Source organism: Ahaetulla prasina, chromosome 1, assembly GCF_028640845.1.
Source record: "Ahaetulla prasina isolate Xishuangbanna chromosome 1, ASM2864084v1, whole genome shotgun sequence".
Taxonomy (NCBI): Eukaryota; Metazoa; Chordata; class Lepidosauria; order Squamata; family Colubridae; genus Ahaetulla; species Ahaetulla prasina.
In genome coordinates this window covers 374,665,976-374,686,184 of record NC_080539.1, presented here as the reverse complement: position 1 = coordinate 374,686,184, position 20,209 = coordinate 374,665,976, and the positions used below count along the sequence as shown (strand labels likewise).

Genomic DNA, 20,209 nt, shown 5'->3' with positions numbered 1-20,209 from the left:
TTCTGGTAGCAAGCTGTTCCACTGATTAATTGTCCTCCCTGTTAGGAAGTTTCTCCTTAATTCCAGGTTGCTTCTCTCTTTGATTAGTTTCCAACCATTGTTTCTTGTCTTGACTTCTGATGCTTTGGAGAATAATTTGACCCCCTCTCCTTTCTCACAGCCCCTCATATACTGGAAGATTGCTATCATGTCACCCCTAATTCTTCTTTTCATTAGACTAGCCAAGCCCAAATCCTGCAGCCATTCTTCATGTGTTTTAGTCTGCAGGCCTTTGATACCAGGGCCTCTGGTGGCTCAGACTGCTAAGACAGTCTGTTATTAACAGCAGCTGCTTGCAATTACTGCAGGTTCAAGCCCCACCAGGCCCAAGGTTGACTCAGCCTTCCATCCTTTATAAGGTAGGTAAAATGAGGACCCAGATTGTTGGGGGCAATAAAGTTGACTTTGTATATAATATACAAATGGATGAAGACTATTGCTTGACATAGTGTAAGCCGCCCTGAGTCTTCGGAGAAGGGCGGGATATAAATGCAAATAGTAATAATAATAATAATAATAATAATAATAATAATAATAATAATAATAATAATAATAATAATAATAATAATAATAATAATATTTGCACACAGGACGTACAATAATATGTGTGGGAAACATAGCAGTGTGCTTATATTCATTAAAGTCATGCCCGCAGACCTATATCATTTATCTTTTGTGGATTGAAAACTGCACAATCAATTGTACAAACTCAAACCGTTCTAAGTGTGAGAAACAGTCATAAGTTCCCTTTGGCAGTGCTGTTGTGACTCCGGATGGTCACTAAACGAACTGTCGTAAGTCGAGGACTACCTTTAAACTGGATATTAGAGAGCAAGATTGGGATCACAACTTTGAGAGGTAATCAAGCTGTGGCTAATTTAATCCTTGGGAAATGCTTCACACTCAGCAATTTTTATAAAAACACCTTCCACACCTGACTTCTTTTACTTTTATCACGATTTTGGGGCTTGTCCTAAGGCTGTGAGGTGGGCATTGTGTGTGTGTGTGTGTGTGTGTAGGAGCTTCAGAGCTGCTGTCTCGGGTGGAAATGGTTTGTGGCTCAGGATATGGCGGGACTCCAGCTGTGGCCGGAGCCCTGGTGGACTTTGTCAAACATCACAGGTTTTGTGAGCAGCTGCTGTTCTCGGGGTTGGGTGTGGGGGTGAGCTGTATTGCAACAGGGGTCTCTTTTGCAATGCCTGGAGATAGCCTGGGAGATTTGGCTGAACACGTCTCCCTATCGCTTGCCAAGCAAAGCCTCAACAACGACTGCAAGGACAGACTTTCCTTGGTTTGAAGCCTCCGCCTTGAAGGATTCCATATGATTCTTCAAGTCTATGGAGATTCTCAGTCATCCAGGTCAGGGCTCTCCAACCTTGGTCCCTTTAAGACTTGTGGACTTCAACTCCCAGAGTCCCTCAGCCAGCAGCCCCTCCCTCCTGGGAATCTAGAACAGGGCTCTCCAACCCTGGTCCCTTTAAGACTTGTGGACTTCAACTCCCAGAGTGCCTCAGCCAGCAGTCCTTCCTTCCTGGGAGTCTAGAACATGGGTCTCCAACCTTGGTCCCTTTAAGACTTGTGGACTTCAACTCCTAGAATCCCTCAGCCAGCAGCCCCTCCCTCCTGGGAGTCTAGAACAGGGCTCTCCAACCTTGGTCCCTTTAAGACTTGTGGACTTCAACTCCCAGAGTGCCTCAGCCAGCAGCCCCTCCCTCCTGGGAGTCTAGAACAGGGCTCTCCAACCTTGGTCCCTTTAAGACTTGTGGACTTCAACTCCCAGAGTGCCTCAGCCAGCAGCCCCTCCCTCCTGGGAGTCTAGAACAGGGCTCTCCAACCTTGGTCCTTTAAGACTTGTGGACTTCAACTCCCAGAGTCCTCAGCCAGCAGTCCTTCCTTCCTGGGAGTCTAGAACAGGGATCTCCAACCTTGGTCCTTTAAGACTTGTGGACTTCAACTCCCAGAGTCCTCAGCCAGCAGTCCTTCCTTCCTGGGAGTCTAGAACAGGGTCTCAACCTTGGTCCTTTAAGACTTGTGGACTTCAACTCCCAGAGTGCCTCAGCCAGCAGCCCCTCCTCCTGGGAGTCCGATTTCGTTGTTTGCTTGTTTTTTGGGGAAGATGTTTTGCTTCTCATCCAAGACACATTCTGTCATCTTGATGATATCCCTCCGTTAATTGGCTTTTTTTTTTGGCAATTGGAGCACCTGGCTGACTCACACATAAATGGTGATTTATGAGGGCACCGTGATCCTTCTCACAGGCAAGACCGCTGAGCCAGGTACCGCCTATTATTTATACCTGCATCAGGGTTTTTTTCCTGCCTGGTTTCAGGACTAAACTTGTCTCCCCATTGAACTCCATCTTAGACAGACAGGCAGATTAACAAAGCCAGAAGTGTGCAGCAGCTGCTAAAAAAGCCAACACAGTTCTGGGCTGCATCAACAGAGGGATAGAATCAAGATCACATGAAGTGTTAGTACCACTTTATAAGGCCTTGGGAAGGCCACACGTGGAATACTGCATTCAGGTTTGGTCGCCACGATGTAAAAAGGATGTTGAGACTCTAGAAAAAATGCAGAGAAGAGCAAGAAAGATGATTATGGGACTGGAGGCTAAAACATATGAAGAACGGTTGCAGGAACTGAGTATGTCTAGTTTAATGAAAAGAAGGACTAGGGGAGACAGGATAGCAGTGTTCCAATATCTCAGGGGTTGCTACAAAGAGGAAAGAGTCGGGCTGTTCTCCAAAGCACCTGAGGGTAGAACAAGAAGCAATGGGTGGAAACTGATCAAGGAAAGAAGCAACTTAGAACTAAGGAGAAATTTCCTGACAGTTAGAACAATTAATAAGTGGAACGACTTGACTGCAGAAGTTGTGAATGCTCCAACACTGGAAATTTTTAAGAAAATGTTGGACAGCCATTTGTCTGAAATGGTGTAGGGTTTCCTGCCTCGGCAGGGGGTTGGACTAGAAGGCCTCCAAGGTCCCTTCCAACTCTGTTGTTATATGATATGATATTATATTATATTATATTATATTATATTATATTATATTATATTATATTATATTATATTATATTATATTATATTATATTATATTATATTATATTATATTATATTATATTATATTATATTATATTATATTATATTATATTATATTATATTATATTATATTATATTATGTTGAAAGGGACCTTATAGGTCATCTAGTCCAACCCCCAGCCCAAGCATGAGACCCTACACCATTTCTGAAAAGTGGCTGTCCAATCTTCTCTTGAAAGTCTCAAGTGATGAAGCTCCCACAACTTCTGAAGGCAACTTATGTTCCACTGTTTGATTATTTTATTTATTTATTTATTTATTTATTTATTTATTTATTTATTTATCATATTTGTATACCGCCCTATCTCCCTAGGGACTCAGGGCGGTTCACAGGCGAATAAAAAGGTACATATAGATACAGAGTAAAATAACAGTTAAAAAGCTTATTCTACATGGCCCAATTTTTTAAAAAACAATATAAATAATAAAACCCATTAAAACCAATATAAAATTTAAAATCTAATCCAGTCCTGCGCAGATGAATAAGTGTGTTTTAAGCTCGCGACAGAAGGTTCGGAGGTCCGGAAGTTGACGAAGTCCTGGGGGGAGTTCGTTCCAGAGGGTGGGAGCCCCCACAGATTGTTCTCGCTGTCAGAAAATTTCTCCTTATTTCTAGATTAAATCTCTTCTTGACCAGTTTCAATCCATTTTTCCTTCTCTGGCCTTCAGGTGCTTTGGAAAATAGCTTGACCCCCCCCCCCGGTCCTCTCTGTGGCAGCCCCTCAAATATTGGAACACAGCTATCAAGTGTCTCCCGGTCCTTCTCTTCATTAGATTAACCGTGCCCAGTTCCTGTAACAATTCATCGTATGTTTTAGCCCCCAATCCCCTAATCATCCTGGTTCCATTTTTTATTATTATTATTATTATTATTATTATTATTATTATTATTATTATTATTATTATTATTATTATTATTATTATTATTATTATTATTATTATTATTATCCCGCCCTTCTCCGAAGACTCAGGGCGGCTTACACTATGTCAAGCAATAGTCTTCATCCATTTGTATATTATATACAAAGTCAACTTTTATTGCCCCCAACAATCTGGGTCCTCATTTTACCTACCTTATAAAGGATGGAAGGCTGAGTCAACCTTGGGCTTGGTGGGACTTGAACCTGCAGTAATTGCAAGCAGCTGCTGTTAATAACAGACTGCATTAGTCTGTTGAGCCACCAGAGGCTCTATGGTCTCAACATCCTTTTTATAGTGTGGTGGCCAAAACTGGATGGAGTACTCTAGGTGGGTCTTACTAGCGTTTTATAGAGTGGTATTAGTACCTCCCTTGATCTTGGTTTTATCCGTCTGTTAATGCAATTTAGGATTGCATTTGTTTATCTGGCTGCCGCTGCACACGGCTGGCTCATATTTAGCTGGTTGTCCACTAAGACTCCAAAATCCCTCTCACAGTCACTGCTATTAATCCTGGTTTCACCCAATCTGTATGTGTACTTTTGGGTTTTCTTACCCAAGTTATCCATCTTACTGGATAGTGCCCCATTTTACTGGATATTCCAGTCTGTCAAGAGCCTTCTGACTATTGAGTTTATATTCCAAAATCTTAGCAGTTCCCACCAAACCAGTGGTCTGAAAGAGGGCTCAAAGAGGCCATCTCTGCTAAAACTGAACAGCCCCCCTTCAACAGAGAAAGTGGGATACGAGTGCACCTGTCTCCTCTTTAGTGTGCAGCCCACACCTGATTACAAAAGGTGACTCTGAGGATGATTCTGAAACTATAGATAAATCCCCAGGTGGCCTCAACGACTCTCAGAGAGCTAACCACCATCTCTAAGAGTGTGTTCTGTCCTCCTTCGCCTCCATCCGAGTGATGGCTTAATTAGCCGGCACTATCAGCTCTGGCAGCAGAATAGCGAATGTCTGTCAAGTTCTCTGATATCTCCCTCGACGCTGGTGAGTCACTTCAGCTCTTAGTTAATCAGTTGATTTGCTGGCTACGAAGAGACACAGCAGTGCTCACTGCCTTTATATCCTGTGGGGTGTGGCTCCATGACTCAGCACTTCCTAGGCCTGTCCCACCCCTGCTTCTGTTGTTCCCTCCTCTCCTGCCTATGAAACCTAGGGTCCAACCAGCCTGATTGCTATCAGCTGGGTCTGAAGGCGTGGCCTGGGGGGGAAAGAGTCAGGGGATGGAGGCCTCATTATCTCTTCCACCTGGCCTGCTTCTGGCTCCTGGAGCTGAGCATGGGGAGCCGGTGCTCCTGAGGTAAGTCCAGACAGCCCTTCCCCCTCACTTTCCAAGTCATTTTCTGGCAGGAGGCCCAGCTCAGGGGGCGCAGATTCAACAGAGTGCTAACATCCAGGTGACAACCAAATATAAACCCTTCGATTCCCCTCCAGTCAGTTAGAACTGAAGAAGCTTCTTGGATGAGAAGTAAAGTGTTTTCAAAGAAAAAAAAAACCCAAGAAAGTCTAGTTGCCCTTTGGTAAAAAAAACACCTTTGGGACATCCTTCTGAGTTTCTACTCCAAAGCAATTCCCCCCAGCTTAGTGTCATTTGTGAATTTGGTGGGTGCTCCTTCAATCCCCTTGTCTAGGTCATTTATGAAGATGTTGAAAAACACTTGGGCCTAAGACAGAATCTTGTGGTACCCCAGTGCATACATCAACTCCATGTTCTATTGTAGTTGATGTATGCACTTGTATGCAGTTGATGATGTATAGAACATGTAGAACTACATGTTCTGTGTAGTTCTATTGAGAACTGCACTGTGAGTGTGATTGGTCAGCCAACTGCAAATCCATCTGATGGTGGTACTATGTATGCTATATCATTCTATCTTACCAAAAAGATGTCTATAGTCTACTTTATCAAATGCCTTTCTGGAGTTTAAGTATACTATATCCCAAGTATTTCCTTACTCCACTGATTTTGTCAGTCAAAGAAGGCAATCCGGTTTGTTTGGATGACCTACTTTCAACAAACCCATGGTGGCTTCCGGTAATCACCTTGTTCATTTCTAGGTGCTCACCTAGAAATCTGTTGCTTGTTGATCTTTCCCTAGATTTTTCTCAGGTAGTGATGTCAAGCTGATTGGTCTGTAATTTCCTGAATCCACTTTTTCCACTTTTTTGAAAATTGGAACCCCATCAGCTCTTTCCCAATCTTCTGGTGGGTCCCCTGTCCTCCAGGAGCTCTAAGACAACTTCCACTCATTGTCCACTTCATCCCTAGTGTTAAGAATTAAATCTACTAGAGCTGACCATAGTTCTCTCTTCCACTTTTTTTTTTTTTTTTGACGGCAAAGTTGTAAGCTAGGCATGTGATACATGATCACAGAAGTGTTTCAATAATCCTTGAATTGTCTGTTTCCTAACTTGACCTAGCTAAAAGCACTGGCAGAAAGGGAAGGAGATGGAGTACTGTTGCTGGAGTAGTGTGGGAAGAAATATCCATCTGGTTCAGTTCCAAGCTGGGAGAAAGACACTGGAAACATGGAGGCTGATTGGAAAGAAGGTTTAGTGATGAAACAGAACCATTTGGATTCTGGTGCAGCTGACCACATGGAGTTGAGAGTGGATAGCTTTTATACCTTCTCTTCGGTTTTGCACTTGAACTTCATATTCCTGTGCAAGAACATGTATTCTATTTGCTGTTGTCAAACTCCCATAGGGCCATGTAGGGGTTATGTAGGGGTCATAGCTGGTTCTATAGGCAAAGTACAAATGCTAGGTGTTTGTCTGAGCTACGTTTGGTTGAAGTTTGGACTGGTGATGCAGTGAAGGGGTTTGTGTTCTGAAAGGGTGTTGGGCAATTCCTATTGTGGCTTAATGGCTTTGTCCTGTATTGGATCTTGAGTAAGGGCTATTTGCTTATGAATAGGCTATTTGCTTATGAATAGAGCTATCTAAATACTTGTCTTCTTTCAATAAGCTCTTTATCTCTTAAGTGCTGACATCTGCTGTGGGCTATTAAGGAAGGTGGGAGCTGCTTTCTGCCTCTAAAAAAACACACATCTCCATTTCTCATTTAGGGAAATATAATATCTCCCTTTATTAATATTTCCCAAAATATGTCATTCTTCTGGGAGTTGGGTGGGTGCTAAGCTACTACCAGTAGGAAGGGCTGAGAGGGGAGCCTCATTTTGAAAACACCCGATCAGTGTCCCATCTCATACCCTGACTTTCTTCTCTCTTCCCAGGGAAATGGCTCAGCTCACTCAGTGGCTTTTGAGAGAGGAATACTGGCTACCTCCAGGATTCACCTGGGAGGACATGCAGGAGACAGAGAACATCCTCTATCCCCAACCCCATCACCTCCTGCTCTGCCTCCCCGTCGCTCTCCTGCTGGTCGGCCTCCGGTTCTTGTTTGAAAGGCAAGCTCTTCATTTGGCTCTTTCAGTCAAAACCAAGGAGCAGTGGAAGGAAGAGGCCCTCCCCCACCTATTTGGAGAGATCTTTCCTTCCCTCCCCACCCAAATGCTTGACACAGTGGGATGTCCCTTTTGCCTTTAGCAGTCATTTTGGATGCACTGAATTTGTAAGATTGACAAATATGAGAGCCAATGAAAATTGAACATGGCATTATTATGAGCCACAGTGGCGCACTGGTTAGAGTGCAGTACTGCAGGCTACTTTTGCTGCCTGCCAGCTGCCTGCAATTTGGCAGTTCAAATCTCACCAGGCTCAAGGTTGACTCAGCCTTCCATCTTTCCGAGGTCGATAAAATGAGGATCCAGATTGTTGGGGAAAATATGCTGTCTCTGTAAACCACTTAGAGGGGCTGCAAAGCACTGTAAAGTGATATATAAGTCAGTGCTAGTGCTATTATTTGAGCCAGTGTTCATTCGGTGTGAAGTATCAGCTGTATGCGGATGATACTCAGCTGTACTTTTCTACACCGAACCACCCCAACGAAGCTATCGAAGTGCTGTCCCGGTGTCTGGAGGCCGTACGGGTCTGGATGGGGAGAAACAGGCTCAAGCCCAATCCCGCCAAGACAGAGTGGCTGTGGATGCCGGCATCCCGGTACAGTCAGCTAAATCCGCGGCTGACCATCGGTGGCGAGTCATTGGCCCCGATGGAGAGGGTCCGCAACTTAGGCGTCCTCCTGGATGAACGGCTGTCTCTAGAAGAGCATTTGACGGCCGTCTCCAGGAGAGCGTTCTACCAGGTTCGCCTGGTGCGCCAGTTGCGCCCCTTTCTGGACCGGGATGCCCTATGCACGGTTACTCACGCACTCGTGACGTCTCGCCTGGATTACTGCAATGCTCTCTACATGGGGCTCCCCTTGAGGGGCATCCGGAGGCTACAGTTAGTCCAGAATGCAGCTGCGGGTGATAGATGGAGCCCTCGTGCCTCCCATATGACACCTATCCTGCGCAGACTGCACTGGCTTCCTGTGGCCTTCCGGGTGCGCTTCAAGGTTTTGGTGACCACCTTTAAAGCGCTCCATGGCATTGGGCCGGGTTATTTACGGGACCGCCTACTGTGACCGAATACCTCCCACCGTCCCGTGCGCTCTCACAGAGAGGGTCTCCTCAGGGTGCCGTCAGCAAGGCAATGTCGTCTGGCGACACCCAGGGGAAGGGCCTTCTCTGTGGGGGCTCCCACCCTCTGGAACGATCTACCCCCCGGACTTCGTCAGCTTTCGGACCTTCGGACCTTCCGCCGCGGGCTTAAAACATACTTATTTAATTGTGCAGGACTGAGCTAGATTTTAAATTTTGGGTTTTAAATTGGGTTTATTTCTATTTTTAATTGGACGGGCTTTAGAATAAGTTTTTTAAATGTTTTATATTGTATTTATATTCTATTTATCTGTTTTTAGTGCCTGTAAACCGCCCTGAGTCCCTTGGGAGATAGGGCGGTATATAAATATGATTAAATAAATAAATAAATAAATAAATAATTCCAGGGGCGAAATCCAGCAGGTTCTGACAGGTTCTGGAGAACCGGTAGCGGAAATTTTGAGAAGTTTGGAGAACTGGCAAATACCACCTCTGGCTGGCCCCAGAGTGGGGTGGGAATGGAGATTTTGCAATATCCTTCCCCCAGGAGTGGGGAGGAAATGGGGATTTAGCAGTATCCTTCCCCTGCCATGCTCACCAAGACACGCCCACCAAGCCACACCCACAGAGCCGATAGTAAAAAAAATTGGATTTTACCACTGATTCATTCTCATGACCAAAGCTGTTGCCTTTTCTAAGAAAATCGCCATCCCCTTGAGCAAAAAACTGGGTTTGCAAGAAAAGGTGAGATGGAAACCTTCTCCAAACCCGATCCTGGAAGCTTTTTACACAAAGAGGAGGAAATTAAATCCAGAAATCACACCCAGATAACTGATTCAGCTGGATTCATTAACTTCTTTATGTACATAATAATTAGATAAAGTATTTACAATACCAATAGTTGATTCTTCCAATGTTTTAGAAGTTACAGGAAGAATACAATGGCAAGAGAGAACAATTAGTTTCATTTCAGCACAGCAGACAAGCACAAGCTAATTTCATTTTAGATCTGAGCACAGAGCTTAATACAAAGAGAATCTCCTCTATGAGGGCAGTTAATCTTCTGCACAGACTCAGAAGCTGCAGACTATGACACACCCTGGCTCCAATCTGTCTCAGCTTTCAATTGGCTGACTTAGTTGCTATGCCTATTCATTGGCTGACCTTCTTACCATGTCTCTGCCAGTTCATGAATAATCTGACAAGTGTTCATTCGCTTGACCAAACCTGTTGCCTTTTCCAGGAAAATTGCCATCCCCTTCAGCAAAAAATTGGGTTTGCAAGAAAAGGTGAGAAGGAAACCTTCTCCAAACCCGATCCTGGAAGCTTTTTACACAAAGAGGAGGAAAAATCCCCAAAAGGTGAGTTTCTTCTACACAGGATTGCAGATAAATACCACCCATCTCACTCTCAGAGGAACTATGGGCAGTTTACAGCTCAAAGGATAAACACTATGTGAAAGTAAAATACATCAATAAAATGGGAGCCTAATATAAAGATAGAGTAAAGTAAAAATGAAAAGGTGAATGGAGACTCTTTAAGGTGTTAATCACTCCCAGGTTTGCATGTCACACTGCAAGCCCCATATAAGTTGGGAGAGCCAGATCTTCACATTTTGCTGAGATGCCAGGAGTGTGGGGGCCCACCTCTCTGCTTTTCTCCTCCCCCGATCCAGAGGTGGATTTCAGCAGGTTCTGACAGGTTCTGGAGAACCGGTAGCGGAAATTTTGAGAAGTTTGGAGAACTGGCAAATACCACCTCTGGCTGGCCCCAGAGTGGGGTGGGAATGGAGATTTTGCAATATCCTTCCCCCAGGAGTGGGGAGGAAATGGGGATTTAGCAGTATCCTTCCCCTGCCATGCTCACCAAGACACGCCCACCAAGCCACACCCACAGAGCCGATAGTAAAAAAAATTGGATTTTACCACTGATTCATTCACATGACCAAAGCTGTTGCCTTTTCCAAGAAAATCGCCATCCCCTTGAGCAAAAAACTGGGTTTGCAAGAAAAAGTGAGATGGAAACCTTCTCCAAACCTCATCCTGGAAGCTTTTTACACAAAGAGGAGGAAATTAAATCCAGAAATCACACACAGATAACTGATTCAGCTGGATTCATTAACTTCTTTATCTATATAATAACAGATAAAGTATTTACAATACCAATAGTTGATTCTTCCAATGTTGTAGAAGTTACAGGCAGAATACAAGGGCAAGAGAGAACAGTTAGTTTCATTTCAGCACAGCAGACAAGCACAAGCTAATTTCCTTTTAGATCTGAGCACAGAGCTTAATACAAAGAGAACCTCCTCTATGCAGGGCAGTTAAGCTTCAGCACAGACTCAGAAGCTGCAGACTAAGATACACCCTGGCTCCAATCTGTCTCAGCTCTCAATTGGCTGACTTAGTTGCTATGCCTATTCATTGGCTGACCTTCTTACCATGTCTCTGCCATTTCATGAATAATCTGACAAGTGTTCATTCGCTTGACCAAACCTGTTGCCTTTTCCAGGAAAATCGCCATCCCCTTCAGCAAAAAACTGGGTTTGCAAGAAAAGGTGAGAAGGAAACCTTCTCCAAACCCGATCCTGGAAGCTTTTTACACAAAGAGGAGGAAAAATCCCCAAAAGGTGAGTTTCTTCTATACAGGATTGTGGATAAATACCACCCATCTCACTCTCAGAGGAACTATGGGCAGTTTACAGCTCAAAGGATAAACACCATATGAAAATAAAATACATCAGTAAAATGGGAGCCTAATAGAAAGATAGAGTAAGGTAAAAATGAAAAGGTGAGTGGAGACTCTTTAAGGTGTTAATCACTCCCAGGTTTGCATGCCACATTGCAAGCTCCATACAAGTTGGGAGAGCCAGATCTTCACGTTTTTCTGAAAGGCTGGGAGTGTGGGGGCCCACCTCTCTGTTTTTCTCCTCCCCCCATCCAGAGATGGATTTCAACAGGTTCTGACCAGTCCTGGAGAACTGGTAGCGGAAATTTTGAGTAGTTTGGAGAACTGGTAGTAAAAATTCTGACTGGCCCTGCCCCCATCTATTCTCTGCCTCCCGAGTCCCAGCTGATCGGGAGGGGATGGATATTTTGCTGTAACCTTCCCCTGCCACGCCCACCAAGCCATGCCACGCCCACCAAGCCACACCACGCCCACAAAGCCATGCCACGCCCACAAAGCCATGCCCACAGAACCAATAGTAAAGAAATTTGAAAACCACTACTGCCCCCATCCCTGCATGTGTATTCATAGCAAAGAGAAATTAACAAAAAAATTAAAAACTGTGGGGGACGGATGTTGCATTTCCCAGAAAAGTGATCTTGGAACTTGGCTGTGCAGCTTTTCTCACCTGGTTCTGCCTCCTGCCTTCTAGGAAGAAGTCAGCGGATTAGCCAAGCAGTGCGACCTCCAACCAAGGCAGGTAGAGAGATGGTTCCGGTACCGACTGAATCAGAACCACCCCAGCGTGACCAAGAAATTCTGTGAAGCCAGGTGAGTGGAAACTCTTGGGGCAGGGCAATCCATGCGGACCAGAGCATCTCTTTTTGCCCAAAAAGGATCTTTGTCACTATTGACTTTACAAAAAGATTCTGAATGACTTTAGAAGGGTGTTTGTGTTGGATGTCTAGTAGGAGTATGCCTGTTTGAAGAGTCTTTATCAATTGATCAAGAATGCTTCTCCCAAAGTTTCTTTACTTAAGGGTGGGTTTCTAAACTTGAAGAAAGTTCACCAGGGGAGAGAAAGTCTTTGAAATCAACTGATCCCCTGGGTAGCTGAATTCTGTCAGAAAGCTTTGGAGCACAGGGAAGACGAGACGGGTTGCGTCATCAGCTGGGATGGAGCAGTGGGAGAAGATGGCAAGGAAGTGAATGGCAGTAGGCACAAAGTAGAACTGCTTAATTCATTCTTTGCACCTGTCTACATGCGAAAGGAAAACAATACCCCAGCCTACCAAAAGTAGAACCATTAAAAACAGACTAAGTACATGTCCAAATAGGTAGGAAAAGGTAAGAAACACCTGTCCAACCTAGATAAGTCAAATCACCAGGACCAGATGGTTTACATCCCAGAATTCTGAAGGAGCTGGCAGATGTGATCTCAGAGTCACTTATTTTCAAAGATCCTGGAGAATTGGTGAATTACCAGAGGATTGGAAAAGAGTTGATGAGGTTCTTATCTTCAAAAAAAAGGAGGTTGGATTTCTAGACAAACAGAAAGCATTTGACAATGTGAACTGGCAATTTATGCTAAAACAATTAAAAGATATGGATTTTGGGGAGAGATTTATTAACATGATTAAGGCAATATATTATAAGTAAACAGAAAAGGTACATGGAGATATGACAGGTTAACATTAGAAAAGGTACAAGACAAGGATGTTATTTATATCAACACTATTATTTATATCAACACTGGAAGTATTAAACAGAAATAATAATAATAATAATAATAATAATAATAATAATAATAATAATAATAATAATAATAATAATAATAATTTCTATACCGCCCTTCTCCCGAAGGACTCAGGGCGGTTTACAGCCAGATAAAACCAACAATAAATAGATACAATACAATTAAAACCAATATTAAAAAACCTATTAAATTTGTCCCATAATTAAAATACATTAAAACCATAAAAACCTCATTAAAATTAATAATAATAGTAATAATTATAATAATCATAATAATTATTATGCCAGTCCTGCGCGGAAGAATAGATACGTCTTCAGCTCGTGGCGAAAGGTCCGGAGGTCAGGAAGTTGTCGAAGTCCTGGGGGAAGCTCATTCCAGAGGGTGGGAGCCCCTACAGAGAAGGCCCTCCCTCTGGGGGCCGCCAGCCGACATTGTTACACAAGATATAGGGATAAAAGGTATGGAAATAGAAAAGGAAAAATATAAATTACAGGCATTTGCAGACAATTTAGTCTTCATTCTGGAAGATCCACAAGAAACAATCATGCTGCTATCAATACCTGTGAAGATCCTGGAAAAGATTTATCAGGCAATGAATCAGTGTACACCTAGAGGAAAGCAAAGTTATAACTAGAAGTGTTTGTTATGCCAAACAAATCTTATTGCATTCTTTGATAAAATGCAATAGTGGACCAGCAAACTGCTGTGGGCATAGTATGCTAGGACCTCAGTAAAGCATTTGACAAAGTAGACCACTACCTACTACTTGATAAGAAAGGAAAATGTGGAATAGATATTACCATCATCAGATGGATTCGTAACTGGCTGATACATCACATTCAACATTTAGTCCTCAATGGAACTACATCAGAGGGAAGTAGGCAGCTGGAGACCTCTTTCCTTGGGTCCAGCACTCTCTGACATCAACATCAATGATTTAGATGAAGGAATAGATGCGAAACTCATCAAATTTGCAGACGATAACAAGCTAGTGGGAATAGCCAACACTTTAGAAGATAGGCTCAAGATCCAGAAGGATCTTGAGAGATTTGAACACTGGGCCTATCCAAAAAATGGCAAGACACTTCTTTCTCTTTTCCTTTTCCTCCACCATTTCCCCACTATTTTCATTTTCATTTTATATTTTGATAAGTTCATTAAGATTATAGTTTTAAAAAGAAGGGCATTTGTTTGATGCAAAGGAAAGCATCCCTCTTCAGCATCTTACAATACTGGTAGCAATGTGTTTTGGCCTCCGAACCAGTGGAGGGCCCCATTAGATTGTCAGAGAGCACATTTGTTGGGTGTTTATGACTGGCGATACAAAGAGGGGCGATCCTTTGGTGGATGGACAGTCATGTCTCCTCTGTGATCCACAACCAAACTAGTCATCTTGCCCTCAATCCTCTGTCAGCTGGACTTTGTATTCCCTTCTAACACTAGAAGCTCTGGGTCTCCCAGCCTGTTGTCCAATTATATCCTGATGCTTTTTTCTGATTGTTTTCCAGCTGGAGAACCGTGCAGTTCTTCGTTTTCTTCTTCATGGCATTGGCCATCCTTTACAATGTGAGTACCAACTTTCCCTACTTCTTTTGTTCATTGTCAAAAAAAACAAAAAAACAAAAACAAAACACAACTGGTCATGTGTAATGCAGGTATTGACCACGGGTGAAATGCTACCAGTTCGGACAAATTTGGCTGAACTGGTAATAATAAAAGCTACCGATTCAGGCGAACTGGTAGTAAAAAATATGCTACCAGTTCAGACGAACTGGTATTTCCGATGATCAGCTGTGCCGTGCGATTTATATTTGCTAGAAAGCAGGATATCCTACTTTCTAGTGAATCTAAATCATGCGGCACAGCTATTTCCCCCCCCTCGCTGTTCTACTTACCTTAGAAAAGGCTTCTTAATCCTCCTTTTTCAGCGCTTTGTGGTAGCGCCTGTGGTGTGCATGCCTGCAAAGCATGCGTTTGCCGCACACCGCACATGCGTGTGCACATCAAACCAATAGCAAAGTGAACTGGTAGCAGACTTCAGAGCATTTCACCCCTGGTATTGACCTTCTCTGCCTCCCACCTCCTAATTGATTAGCAAAAGAGGGTCCATTTTTCAACTCTTTACAATATCTTAGTGACTACAGTTGCTTTGTGGTCTCCTTTCCCTTTCATCGTCCCTTCATATCAGGTCTAAAGAAGTGTTGGTGGGCTGGTATGATGTCACTCCTAATGAATGGTGTCTTCTTGCAGAAACCCTGGTTCTGGAATGTCCGCGAATGTTTCGATGGGTACCCACTGCAGGTAAGGCATCAGGAGACATTTGAATGACCATTTCAATGGAAAAATGTGCATCAATTACTAAGCCCTTGTGCAATGTGTGTGTGTGTGTACCAAATTTATATTTGCTGATAAAGAAATAAAGGGAGACTAGTATAGATTTATTTCGAGCTATTTAGCTCTCATCAGCTAGCCATACCTTTACTTGGAATTGAACTTGGGCTGCTTGCATATTAGGCAGTTGTATTAACCTCTGAGCCACAAGGTCTCCTCGCTTTGTAAGCTTGAGCCAGGGGACAGATTAAGTGTTTTTCTTTCGAAGCACCTGGTCTACCCCAATATGGGAGGGAGCATACTGCTTCCCTTTCGCCTTCGATTGGAGCTGACAGGTGAAAGGGAAGCAGTGTGCTCCCTCCCAGATTAGGGTAGACCAGGTGCTTCGACAGAAAAACACTCTCTCTCTCTCTCTCTCTCTCTCTCTCTCTCAAATATATATATATATATATATATATATATATATATATATATATATATATATATATATATATATATATATAATATTATATATAGGTCTTTGGTTATTCGGGTTTTCTCCCGCGTAAAATTGGAAGTGTCTTGGTGACGTTTCAATGAAGTCGAAAGAGCTGCAATCACACATTGCTCCCAGAAGCACGAAGCTGAAGCCTGAAGATGACGAATGAGACTTCGTCGAAACGTCGCCATTTCAAACCCCTCCAATCCATACATGCAGCAGACTGACACCCACTATGAAGATGTAGCACGACCACGAACACGAAGCCAAACAACAGCTATGCAGCTCACCAAATCCCCCTGCAGCTCAGACTAATCTGAGCAAAACCAAGCCCCCACCCAAACAGGACACACCCCCAGCCAATCAGAGCACCAAAAAACCCCCATCCAATCAGAGCACAGCCAAGCTCCCACCCAATCAGTTCAAACCCCCACTAGCAGTTAAAAAGGAAGACACAGCTGCAGTCACACATTGCTCCCAGAAGCACGAAGCTGAAGCCTGAAGATGACGAATGAGACTTCGTCGAAACGTCGCCAAGACACTTCCAATTTTACGCGGGAGAAAACCTGAATAACCAAAGATCTACATACAAACACCCGCGAAAACCTCAGAAAACATATATATATATATATATATATATATATATATATATATATATATATATATATATATATATATATATGACTTTCATCCAAGCTTTAGGAATTCAATTCTGTCCTGTTTTTGCAGCTGAAAAGGAAGGGATTAAGCAGTGATAAGAAATATCACATGAGGACAAATGTAAGGAAATCACCACCACTTTCCTAGCTGACAAATTTATCTTCCAAAGGATGGAGGAGGGAACAGCTATATCGGACTTAATTATAATTAAGAGGGACGATAATGCAGGAACAGGTAATAGAACAAAGACTAGTGAGCTGATTTTAACAAACCAAGAAAGACAATAGGAAGGATTCCGTGGACCAATCAGTTTGATATCAGAACCTGGGAAAACCTGTAAATATCTATCTATATCTTTATCACTAATCACATCTCTAGAATATAACTTAGTATAATATTCTAAAAAAGCTTTTTTAATCAAATTTTGCTGATATACTTCCTTACCTCTATATTCTATTTTATCAATTATACGTCGTTTCTGTTTCTTTCTTAATAAATATGCTAACCACCTTCCAGGTTTATTAGAATTATTAAACAAATTATGTTTTACATATTGTAAATTAGTTGCCACCTGATCTGCCATTAACATATTAAATTGACCTCTTAATATATTTATTGACTCTTTTATTTTACTATCTCCTGGATTGCATACCAATAACTGCTCCTTCCTTTTAATTTCCTCTTCTAGTTCTTTTCGCCTTTTGTGCAGTCTATTTCTATATTTATTATTCATCTCTAATAAAATTCCCCTCATATAAGCTTTGCTGGTGTCCCAAACTATCTCTATAGGTGTCCCTTTATCCATGTTCAAAGAAAAAAATTCCTTCATTAGAGTTTTACATTCATTTACATTTTGTTCATATTTAAACAAGTTCTCATTCATCCTCCACGACCTCCTGGCCTCTTTTTCCCGATCTAACTCAATCCATACCGGGCTATGATCAGACAAGGTTCTAGAACAAATTTTTGTCTTCTTCACTCTGAAAAACAAATCATTAGTAATTAAAATGAAATCAATCCTAGAAAAAGATTGATGTCTGTCAGAAAAAAATGTAAAATCTCTCTCTTTTTCATTGCGTTCTCGCCATACATCTCTCAATTCTAAATCTTCCATCAAATCAAAGAATGCCTTTGGCAGTTTTACACGATTGGAAATATTTCTAAGACTTCTTTTATCTTTCTGGGTATCCATCACTCCATTCCAATCACCCATTAATATATAAGTTTTATAATCCCAAGATGTTATTCTTTTATGTAAAAACTTATAAAATTTTTCTTGTTGTTGATTTGGTGCATAAACTCCTATTAAAAGTATTTTTCTCCCTTCCAATAAAAGTTCAATAGCAATATATCTTCCTTGATTATCCGCCTCAATTAATGTTGCAGATAAATTACTCTTTATATAAACAACTAGTCCATTCTTCTTTTCTGTAGCAGATGCAACAAAATGTATTCCCAATTTCGAATTTATCAAATATTTCTGGTCTAATGTTCTAATATGTGTTTCTTGTAAACATACAATGTCATTTTTAAATTGCTTCAAATAATGAAATATCTTTCTTCTCTTTTGTGGTGAGTTTAATCCATTGACATTCCAAGATAAAAGTCTAATTGCCATTATCAGCAATCGGAAACTTTTGAAGCACCAGCCACAAATCATATCTTTCTTTGGGCCTTGCTCCTCCCACTGTTTCCGTCTTGGTAATAGCAGATTGAGCCTGTTGAGCCTTTTCTTCTTGTTCCTTGCGTTTGACAGCTGCTCTTGTCATCCTTGGTTCTTTTGGAATCTCTGATCCCATCTTAGACACATCCAACGCTTGTAAAAGGTCTTCTTCCATTACTATCACTTCTTTTTCTTTAATTTCACCTTCCTTTCTCCTACCATCCGGAGATGGTGGACTTTCAACTTTAAGCACATAAGCATAAAAAACTTGTGCTTTACTGACTGTATTAAGACGATGTGCTTTCCCTTCATATCAATTAATTTCTTCAGAGGAAATAGTGTTTGCAATTAAGCAGCTTAAAGCGAATAAAGCACCAGGTACAGATGGCTTGACAACTACTTATTATAAAAATTTACAAAATGAGATGATTGTACCACTTAAGGAGTTATTTAACAGAATACAAAGGGGAGGAGAAGCTCCTCCTTCATGGATGACAGCTTTTATCTCATTAATATCTAAAGAAGATCGAGATGGTTTTAAACCAGAGAATTATAGGCCAATATCGCTTTTAAATACTGATTATAAGATATTTGCTAAGATACTAGCGAATAGATTGATGCCACTGATGAATCAATTAATTCATAATGACCAATCAGGATTTATTAAGGGGAGACAGATGAGATATAATATGAGACAAATTGTAAATTTACTTGAATATTTGGAAGGAAACAGCCAGGTTTCAGCAGCATTCCTCTTTTTGGATGCCGAAAAAGCTTTTGATAGATTGGATTGGCAGTTTTTGTTTAAAGTAATAGAAAAAATGCAATTTGGGGATTATTTTATTCAAGCAATTAAGGCTATATATCAAAAGCAAACAGCTCAAATAATAGTAAATGGTGGATTAACAGAATCTTTCAAGATTGAGAAAGGGACTAGACAAGGATGTCCCTTGTCACCATTATTATTCATTCTAACTTTGGAAATATTATTGAGTAAGATACGTGGTTTAGATCGAATAAAAGGAATTAGAATTAAAAATCAAGATTATAAATTAAGAGCGTTTGCAGATGATTTGGTTGTTTCTTTATCTCAACCAATACATTCAGCTGTATATTTGATGGAGACAATTGATCAGTATAGTAAGGTATCTGGGTTTAAAGTGAATCAACAGAAGACAAAAATGATAATTAAAAATATGAATACACATCAGAGGGAAGAATTAGAAAGAATAACTGGATATGAAGTAGTTAAAAAGGTTAAATACTTAGGAGTATACATTACAGCATCGAATGTAAAATTATATAAAAATAATTATGAGGTATTGTGGGGAAAAGTAATTAAAGAAATGGAGAAATGGAAGAAGTTACAATTATCATTGTTGGGAAGAGTGGCAGCTATAAAAATGAATGTTTTGCCTAGATTTTTATTTTGTTTCAAATGATTCCAATTTTGAAGAAAGATGCAAATTTACAAGAATGGCAAAAAGGGATTAATAATTTTGTATGGAAGGGTAAAAAACCGAGGATAAAGTTAAAAATAATGCAAGACGTTAGGGAAAGAGGGGGTTTAAAAATGCCTAATTTGAAATTGTACTATGATGCAGTTGTTTTAACTTTAATTTCTGATTGGATTAATTTAACAGAGGAAAGGATTTTGAATATAGAAGGTTATGGTTTGTTATATGGATGGCACGCATATGTAATATATGACAAGAAAATTGATAAGACATTTAAGAATAATATGGTCAGAAGTGCGTTGTTGAGGATTTGGAAAAAATATCAATATAAGTTAGATGGAAAGATACCAATATGGACCATCCCCAGACATATGATAGAGAATATAAATATATTACAAAAAATGGAAGTTATCACTTACAAAGAGCTTTTGACTATGGAAAAAGGGGAATTACAGTTAAAATCTAGGGAGAAATTGAGGATGAAGGAAGAAATTATACATGGTTCCAGTATGGACAATTGCAATTTAGATGGAAAATAGATCAGAAAATTGGTATAAGGCAAAGTGATGATAATCTGGTAAAAC

General features: G+C 41.2%; 1 protein-coding gene across 2 annotated transcripts in view; it reads left to right on the top strand.

Annotated features, from left to right (window-relative positions):
* Positions 1-20,209, top strand: part of LOC131188403 (ceramide synthase 4-like) — a 61,339-nt gene that overhangs the window by 2,364 nt on the left and 38,766 nt on the right. Inside the window, exons 2-6 of one of the 2 annotated variants that reach the window (XM_058163655.1) lie at positions 7,306-7,479; positions 11,125-11,242; positions 11,993-12,111; positions 14,545-14,602; positions 15,287-15,337. In XM_058163655.1, the coding sequence (XP_058019638.1) occupies positions 7,310-7,479; positions 11,125-11,242; positions 11,993-12,111; positions 14,545-14,602; positions 15,287-15,337 (516 nt within the window). In that variant the 5' untranslated portion in view covers positions 7,306-7,309. The remainder of the gene's footprint in view (positions 1-7,305; positions 7,480-11,124; positions 11,243-11,992; positions 12,112-14,544; positions 14,603-15,286; positions 15,338-20,209) is intronic. The other variant, XM_058163656.1, reaches the window with a different exon arrangement.